The sequence below is a fragment of the Petaurus breviceps genome, unplaced genomic scaffold, assembly GCF_028583685.1.
Source record: "Petaurus breviceps papuanus isolate PSGF00001 unplaced genomic scaffold, PetGlider_PUasm1.0 90762, whole genome shotgun sequence".
Classification (NCBI taxonomy): domain Eukaryota; kingdom Metazoa; phylum Chordata; class Mammalia; order Diprotodontia; family Petauridae; genus Petaurus; species Petaurus breviceps.
This window is the reverse complement of record NW_027187339.1, coordinates 7872746-7882042: the sequence shown is the minus strand read 5'-3', so window position 1 is coordinate 7882042 and position 9297 is coordinate 7872746. Positions and strand designations below refer to the sequence as shown.

Sequence of the window (9297 nt, the reverse complement as noted above, 5' to 3'; positions counted from 1 at the left end):
ATTATTAACTCTTCACCTACCCTGGGCTTTCAATTTTATCTTGGTGATGTTTGTTCCAGCCTTCCAGGCCTTGAAGATCTTTCTCTTAGTCTAATGGTTCTTGACCTGGAGTCTCTTCCCCAGGGATCCAGGGACACACTTCAAGGGGTCAATGATTTTGAATGAGGGAAAAAATGCAGTTTTTCTTTCACTAATCTCCAAATGAAATTTGTCATTCCCTTCAATTATATAAAAACATTATTCTGAGAAGGGATCCATAAACTTCACCAGACATTGCTGGAGTGGGAGAGGGGCATAAAAAATATAAGAACTTTGACCTAGACAAGAAGTTGGAAAAAAATGGGAGCCGAGGAATTCTTCCTGTTTATTTGCATCACACCAGTAGCCCCAGGCAGCAGGTCTAGTCCTTCCCTGTCTCTCTGTGTCTTCCCACAAATCTTGACTCTTTCTGACTTTTGATTCTGAGAGGTTTCTTGATGCATTTCTTAGAGGTGATGCCTCGGCGGGTTTCCAGCAGACTTCCTCTCCCACGCCACCCTTTCTATATCATGCTCTCAGTCTTGCTACCTCTGCTTCCTCAGTCTCAGCACCTGGACTTGGATCCACTATCCTGCGTGTCACCTTGTTGCTAAGGAACACACAAGTAACACTATATTCATGGCTCCATAATCAATATTTGGTTGCCTAACATTTGGAGAGGCAGATCCCAGGTACCCAGAGGAAGCAAAACTAGGTAACACTCTGCCCACTACAATGATGGGTTTCCACCTTAGCTCCGATGTCCACCCTCCAGGCCTCCTTTTTGGAAAGCAGCTTTGGCCCCACATTAACAGCAGAGTCTGCACAACAAAGTAAAAAGCAAACCACACACGATGGCCAAGTAAGACGTTTCTAGAAGGTTTAGAAGAGATGTGGCTTTAATTTGATAACAGCTTTCAGCTACAGACATTCAGGTTTAAGGCATGTATCAAAACAGAAGGCTCTCTGCCGTTGGCTAGCAGCTGCTGCTACATTCTCGTGATATGTGCACGGCACGGCATATAAACAGTTTCTCTCTATATATTTTAAAAAGTATTTGGCAATGACAGTTCTCGTGACACATGCCCTCCAGGCACACAAAATTACATTGAAATGACTTTCCACTCCCTTCTCAAACAGGGCACCCCCTTCACAGAGAACCAGTCATCCCTTGCACAAGAAACGTTTGTGGTTTAAAAAAAAAAGACATGCGTATGGCAATGGCTATTTTTTAAACATTAAGCATCGCTTCAAAACACAATTTAAAAGTCTAAAAGAAGCCAACAGTCTCAGAATGTGCAACAGGAATATGGGACCACGTGAGACTGTGAGGGAGAGAAGAAAATCAATTATCTACTTCAGCAGCAGGGAGTGGGCGGCCATTGTGATGGATGAAAAGAAAATATCCTGAGAGAGTCCTAAAACATCTATCAAAGTCCTTCAGGGTGATATGCCATTAGGGAAGGGAAGGGACAGGACAGAGACAACGGGAATCTACAAGGAATGCTTGGAGATCCACTTCTGAAGGGAACATCTACAAAAGTCTGGGTTTTCTTCTTTGGGGGGGTGGGGGGGAAGACAAACTTGGCTGCTTTCCTTTCCCTCTTCTTGGTCAGAAGGCAAGCACACAGGTTCAGTCATTGCCTCCACATATCTTCAACAGGATCTTCCGGTAATCCCCAGAGGTATCTCCCTGGCCACAGAAACCAAAGGACAAGTTAGGCTAGAGAAGAGGAACCTTCATTTCATGATTTCCTCTCATTACAAAGGACCTCAGTTCTGAGGGACCCTCCCTCCAAGTCCCAGAAGGTCCTGCATGCATCAATGGAGCTAAGCATCATCTCCAGGGAGTCAAAAAGAGTATGCAAAGTCAAGATTCTTGGGGATTTGAAGGCTTCCTGGTCATACAAGGGGCAGACTGCAAAACAGGACCAAACTAGCTAGCCCCCATTGCTATCCACTAGAACTATTCTGTCCATCTACACCTGCCCAAAGTTTAAGTCCTTCTGGACCCGAGCAGTAAATCTGAACTAGGTGCCCAGAGAATTTTTTTTAAATTACAAACTACATGTTCTCTGTTATTTTTCAAGTGCTGTCAGAGTAAGTAAATTGTGACCTCCCTTAAAACAAAGGGTTATTCTGCTGAGGAAGATAATCTTGAATATTGGTCATTCCCTTATTCTTGTTTAGCACTTTACAGTTTAAAAAGAACTTTTGCATATTTTAAACCAATGGTTCCCAACCATTTCATTGAGGAGGATTTATTTTCAAGGTCAAAATGGACACCCACATAGTAGTACTTGTATTATTGGTCAACAAACACAACAAGGACCTATAATGTCACCAGCAGGGGATCTCTCTTGGTGGACACAGTATACACAGCTCATCTATCATTTATAATTTTGGAGGGTCACCTATGACTAAAAAATTGTGGCTTAAATCAATGACATCAGGGAAGATAGACATTTACTAGAGGAATTTCAACAAAATCCTTTGCACAATTAGTGGATAGGACTGAGATGCATATCATGATTTAGGAAGTACAGCTAATAATACTGTTTTTCATTTTGAATCTATGTATCTTTATGAGGTATTGTTTATCAGCTATGATAGCCATTAAAGCCAAATATCAAAATAAATTGAACCTAGAACCAGACCTTTGACTTATCCCATAACAATGTTCAATAAATTATGTTAAAACAATGAAGTATATTTAATCACATTGTTCTCACTAAAAATATGACAAATATTTTAATAATTAAATATTTTAAAATTTTAAAAAATTGTAATTTAGCAATATAACAGTACATGGGGTCATAAGAAATGATAAATATGAAGAATAGTGAGAAGTAAGGGAAAATTCATATGAATTGATGCAAAGCAAAGTAACCAGAACGAGGAAGAAAATACACACACAACGGCAAGAACATAAATAAAAGATTAAAAAAAAAAGCCATAACTGAGTGTAATTATGATGATCAACACGGGGCTCAGGAAAGAACTGAGAAGTATTTAGGGGAAGGAGAGCATCATGGGGAAAACAGAGAAGGGAGTGATAGTGACACAAAAAGAAAAGAATAAAAAAATCAACGAAACACATCAAAAACACTCAGGAGAAAACAGGAAGAGGTTCAGAAGTAAACAGACAAGATGCGCCGGTACAACAAAAAGTTGACTACTATTATGTTAAAGCTGATGACTACTTAAAAGGATAAGCTATAGATAGCAGATTCATGATGTCATATACAGGGTGTCCTGGACACACAGGAAATTTCATCAACTATGCATATTTTCAAGAAATGAATGAAATTTTCAACAACATTTTATTTAATTAGCATAAATTTTATCCATGACAATTTCATATGGAATAAAAGCTTTCATTAGCTATTGGGGACTATTTTCCATATTAATGAGATTTCCTATGTGTCTCCTACGTCTTCCTTTGAAATCTCAATTATGCTGGGAGTGTGTATACTGCTAAGGCTCAGCTGATGTATCAGTTAGTTTTGCTGAACTTTTTTCCCCCACTTTCTTTGTTAGGAAGGATAGGGAGCAGTTATGTTTTTGGAAATGATGGTGATATAGAAACAAAGTATAACAATAAAAGCTAAAGTGAGAGTCATCTAAGGTTCAGAAGATTAAATGGTTTATCTTGGATTTCAGAATTATTAAGTGTCAGTCCCGGAATTCAAATGCAGGTTTTTCTAACCCCAAGTCCATCATTCAACACTTGCTCCCATCAGGCCACTCTCTCCTCACTGTACCCTGACACACCATAATCACTCCTGCCTTCAGTATAGTGCTTAGACTTTATCCCTCACCTGGAACACCATGGTTCCTCTCCGTCCACTCCACCAAGTCCTATCTGGGAAGGCCCTTCTTTAGCTGCTTCCAACCTCACAGATCCCCTCTCTGGTACTTACTGCATAAGCAGGAATACCAGAGTTTAGCTCTTAATTGTATGAACACTTCATTTGTTTCATTACCTGTTCTGGCATCATAGAAGAAGCCTGATAAATCCTTGGAGTGACTGCTTCTCACAACAATGGACTCATGAAGGGGGCAGGAAAAGGATTACCATTCCACTGGAAGGTAGGATGGCCCAGTGGAAAGAACCAGATTTGGAGTAAGAGGACCAGGGGTCAACTCCCAGCTCTGTCACTCTGCCCTATAGGACCTTGGTAAATCACTTCACCTTTCTGGGGTTGGACTAGGGGACCTCAGCAGTTGAAAGATCTCTGTGACTCAAATTCAATCCACAGCAGACTAAAAAGACAAACTCATCATTAAAGATAAGAGTTCTTAGACTGGAACCAGAAATGTCAATGAATCACCTATTAGAGCAATTAATCAATATGGCAGAAGGTATGAGTACTGATCCTTCCCCTACTTTAGGGAAATTTGGTGGAGGTAGGGAGTGGTGCCAGATTTGCCATGGCAAGGAATAGTCTTTCTGTTGACCAATAATTTAAGAAAGGTATTTTGAGAAGACTTGGCAGGATGTGTGTGTGATTTCATTTCCTCTAGGAGGTGAGCCCAGTGAGCCCTCCCCCATCATTCCTGATTGTCAACCTCATAAGATTAGGGATGTTTTCCCACTGGATGATTTAAGTATTTAGTGATATGAAGAGTAGTTATTTTGGGGAAATAGCAAGTACTGGGTGGGGACCCTGCTCCCAAGGAATTTATAGTTTTATGTAAAGAGATAAGATATATATGATATCTGTATATGGAATTGAAGGATACCAGAGTAATGCATATAAGAAAAAACCAAATTGTGAGGTTTAGACCTTAAGTGAATAGATCGAGAGATTGGGGAGAGAGAGATGGGGAGAGAGAGACAGAGAGACAGAGAGAGACAGAGAGAGAGAGACAGAGAGAGAGAGACAGAGAGACAGAGAGAGAGAGAGAGAGAGAGAGAGAGAGAGAGAGAGAGAGAGAGAGCTGTTAATTTCCCAACTGAAAACTCCTCCTTACCGTAATGTCATGGTATAGACTCTTGCCATAGAGTCTCTTGTACTCAGCTCGGATGTCAAGTAGGTCGATCTCACTTCGAGACACCAAGATTCGGATAAGAGTCCTGTCTTTTGTTCCTGCTCCCTGCAGGGTCACCAGAAAAACATGAATCAGTATCTTTTATCTCCCCCACTTAAAAGGGGTTAGAATATTTGGAAGTGGAATGATCTGATGGGGTACATTCAGACTTCTACTCTCAGACTGACAGTGTGAGTTCTGCTGACTTCCCCTTTTCTGAAGATAGCTTGACAGCTGCAGAGTGGGGAGAGTGACTGTCATGTGGGAAGGATCTGAATTCTGGACCACAGAGGGATACCTCCCTCTGAGCTAAATCTAATTTTTCCACATCCTCTCTGTGGACAATTATTAGGCTAAAAGGTGACTTCTGTTCCAGTGCCTAGCTAGGACCATACCCAATGGGCAAGGCTGTGGTTTCCTTGACATTTCCTAGATGAAGTATCGATTAGTGCTTGAAGTGGATTCTGGAAGACATGGGTTTGAATCCTGCCTTAGATACTTAGTGATTCTGGGCAAGTCACTCGATCTGTTTTATTTTCTTCAGCTGTAAAATAGCACCTACCTCTAAAGACTGTTTTGAGTAAAGGGCTTTGGAAACTTCAAAATGTTTTTTAAAATTATTATTACTGTTGCTGTAGCTGTGTGCAAAAGTCCTTAGAGCACACGTACCCTCATTGCCTTGTTGAGTCTTTCCGCAAAGAAAGCCGGAGTGTTTTTGAGGCACTTGACTGTAACAGAGAAACGTGGCTTAATTAGATTAGCAATGTACGCAGGGTCTGAGAAACAGCCATTTAGACCTGCCAGGAAGTCCCAGGCACATAAACCACTGTTTCGTCCATCCCAGTTTCTGTGGATGTGGCACGAGGCCATTCACTCCTACTCCTCCAGGTTCTGATTTCCCATAACCCACCCCAACGATTCCACAAACCCAGCTCTATGGCTTCTTGAAAAAAAAGGTCATGCAGATGCCCCAATCTGAGCCCAACTTCTTATTCAGGAAGGCACTTGGTAACCAAACTCATGATGGATGGCAAAGGAAACTGAGCATTTTATGTGTCACTCTAAAGGAACACGGATGTTCATGAAAAACCACTGGGGTGGGAGAACAGGTGAAGGCACCAAATACAGATGATGGTCACACAGAGAAAGGCAGCAAAGTATGGAAGGGATGTTTCCAGAGATGCTTCCTCACTCAATAAGCCACAAATACCACAGGAGAAACACAGAGAAAGGAGTGGGGTTTACCCAGCATGTGATCCAGAAAGCTTTGAAAAAAAGCAAATTGAAAAGACAAACGTTATTTTTTCAAGTAGACATGAAAGGGCAATTTTTAATGCCCTGAAGAAATAGTGTAATGTGGACTTTAAGTGTGAAGGAGGTCAAGAGCAGATGCCAGCCTTCTTGAGGAAAGGCTACTTTAGGGAAAGGGGGTGGGGACAGGGAGTGGTGCCATGCTTGGAAAAAGTCAATCGACCAGTTCATCATAGTACAGTATGACTTGCCATTGCAAGGAATAGTCTTTCTGCTGACCAATAATTTAAGGGAGTATTTTGAGAAGACTTGGCAGGATGTATATGATTTCATTTCCTCTGGGAGATGATTCCAGTGAGCCCTCCCTCGTGCTCACTGCCATTGACACCAAGCATGGATGACAAGCTGGGCCATCTCCAGTCGTCCTGATCTATATCTGGCCACTGGACCCAGATGGTTCCGGAGGAGAAAATGAGGCTGGTGACCTTGCACAGCCCTGCCTCACTTAAATCCAAATCACTTGCAAGTCATGGCATCACCTCCCTGATGTCATGGTCTTCTTCAAGACAAACAACAATCTCCCAGAACAAAGCTACAAATACAGTAACTTGGCTGAAAAGTAACTTGGATGCAGTGAGACAAGACACAGGCACAGTCAAAGAAAAGGAACCAAATGCCCTTAACTTGGGTGGCAACATCTTTATCGGTGAAACCCTTGGGATGGCCATCCCCACCCTCTTTTGTCCCTGGCACAAATGAGATCAGTTCAGAAAACTGGTTATTACTTTGAGATACACAGCAGCTATTGTGGACACAACAAAAAGGAGAAGTGACCTACTCCCTGACCCTTTAATGTACACGCTGGGCATGACTTTCCCCTCTCCCATTTCCAACCCACAGGTCTAATGTTTCTGGTTTTAGAAAGGCTCCTTCCTCCAGCCCTGGGAAATGCCAAGGGGCACACCTAACCCAAAAGGCAGATTCTGTATCAGCTAAAGATTTTCCCATCATCCCTAGAAGTTAAAGTCAGAAAGTTGAGCCCTGAGTGTGACCAACCAAAGCCACTGGGGGTACATACCCACAGCCAGCATGCCCTGTTCCAAGTCCCCAGACATTTCCCGGCAGATGCTCTTCTCAATATCACGGTTTGTCATCCGCTGGTACTCATTGAAAACTAGAAGCAGAGAGAGGACATGCAAGGATGAGCCGTGGCTTGGCAAGGTGGAATGCTGCCCAACCCTGATGCTGAATTCCAGGGTTTTCCTCCACTCTGTTCCAGACCCTCAGAAACTGCCTTGGTAACTGTGCCATCCTTCAAACCTCTGAGCCTGCTCTCTGATGTTTTTCTAAATCTAACTCAATTAAATTTAATGAACATGTAGCAAACGTCTCTTCTTTCCTAAGGCATTATGCTAGATGCTTGGGATACAATGATGGAAGAAAATATCCCTAACCTCAGTATTCCTAACATCATCTAGTAGAAGGTATGATAAATTCATGGATCAATCAAGAAGCACTAATCATTAAGCACCTATCAACAGCCAAGTACTGAGCTTGATGCTACATATGCAAAGACAAAAATGAGGCAATTTCCGCTTCAGAGAGCTTGCTTCTCTAAGAGGAGTCATCAGTTAGAAGTATCCATAAGGGGATTTTGTTGGGGAGAAGGCACTACCAGCTGAGGGGAACAGGAAGGGTCTCATGGAGAAGACAGAGCCTCTTTCTGACAGGGACACAAACAATTATAAAACGACCTTAGGGGGTGAAGGGTCACTTCCAGGAGGGATCAGAGAAGGCTTCACTGGCGAGGGAGCAACTGAGGTGGGCCCTGAAGGGAAGGACAGCAATAGGCAGAGATGTCTATTTGAGGCAGGGGCAGGGGGAATGGGGAGAAGAAAGGGGAAGAGAGGAAGACTGGGAAAGTGAGTAGGAAGGAAGGAAGCAAGCTTTTATTAGGTACCCTCTATGTGCCAGGCACTGTGCTAAACACTTACAAGTAATATTTCACTGGATTCTCAAAACCACCCTATAAGGTAGATACTCTATGAGCCTCATTTTATTTATTTATTTAATTTTTGTTGGGGTTTTTTTTTGGAGGGCAATTGGGTTTAAGTGACTCTCCCAAAGTCACACGGCTAATAAGTGTTAGGTGTCTGAGGCAGGAGTTGAACTCAGGTCCTCCTGACTCCAGGGCCAGTGCTCTATTAACTGTACCACCTAGCCGCCCCATATGAACCTTATTTTAGAGTTGAGGAAAATGAGTCAGAGTTTAAGTGACTTGCCCAGGGCCACACAGCTCATAAATGTCTGAGGCCGTATTTGAACTCAGATCTTCCTGACTCCAGGCCCAGTGCTCCATTCACTGGGCCACCTGGATGCCTTGAGTAGTCTAGTGGTTTTGGTGGCATATACAATAGGCAAATAGGAATAACGCAAAATGAGGCTGAAAAGGTAAGCTAGAGTTAAGACTGTGGAAGGTCTTGAATGCCAGGCTAGAAAATTTGAATTTTACTTGGCATGTAGTAGGTACACAGGGGCAACTAGGTAGCATAGCAGATAATGCAGCAGGCCTGGAGTCATGAAGGCATTTTATTAGCTGTGTGACCTTGGGCAAGTCACTTAACCCTGTTTGCCTTAGTTTCCTCATCTGTAAAATGCAGCGGAGAAGGCAATGGCAAACAACTCCAGTAACTTTGCCAAGAAGACCCCAAACAGGATCAGCAAGAGTCAGACAAGACTGAGACAAATGAACAACAACGACAAAAAAAAAATAGGCACACAGTGAAAGGGGTTTTTTTTGGTTTTGTTTTTGGGTTTTTTTTTTGCTTTTTAGAGGGCACTTGGGGTTAAGTGACTTGCCCAAAGTCACACAGCTAGTAAGTGTGTTAAGTGTCTGAGGCCATATTTGAACTCAGATCCTCCTGACTCCAGGGCCAGTGCTCTATTCACTGTACCACCTAGCCGCTCCCAACAATGAAAGTCCAGGGAGGGTGG

The 9297-nt window shown here is 42.6% G+C and overlaps 1 protein-coding gene across 1 annotated transcript in view; it reads right to left on the bottom strand.

Annotated features, from left to right (window-relative positions):
* Positions 1-899: 899 nt before the first annotated feature.
* The window catches only part of ANXA11 (annexin A11), a 53151-nt gene continuing 44753 nt past the window's right edge, over positions 900-9297 (bottom strand). Inside the window, exons 12-15 of the mRNA XM_069068350.1 lie at positions 7382-7477; positions 5722-5780; positions 4996-5118; positions 900-1711 (exon numbers count right to left, since the gene is read on the bottom strand). Of these exons, the coding sequence (XP_068924451.1) occupies positions 1652-1711; positions 4996-5118; positions 5722-5780; positions 7382-7477 (338 nt within the window). The 3' untranslated portion in view covers positions 900-1651. The remainder of the gene's footprint in view (positions 1712-4995; positions 5119-5721; positions 5781-7381; positions 7478-9297) is intronic.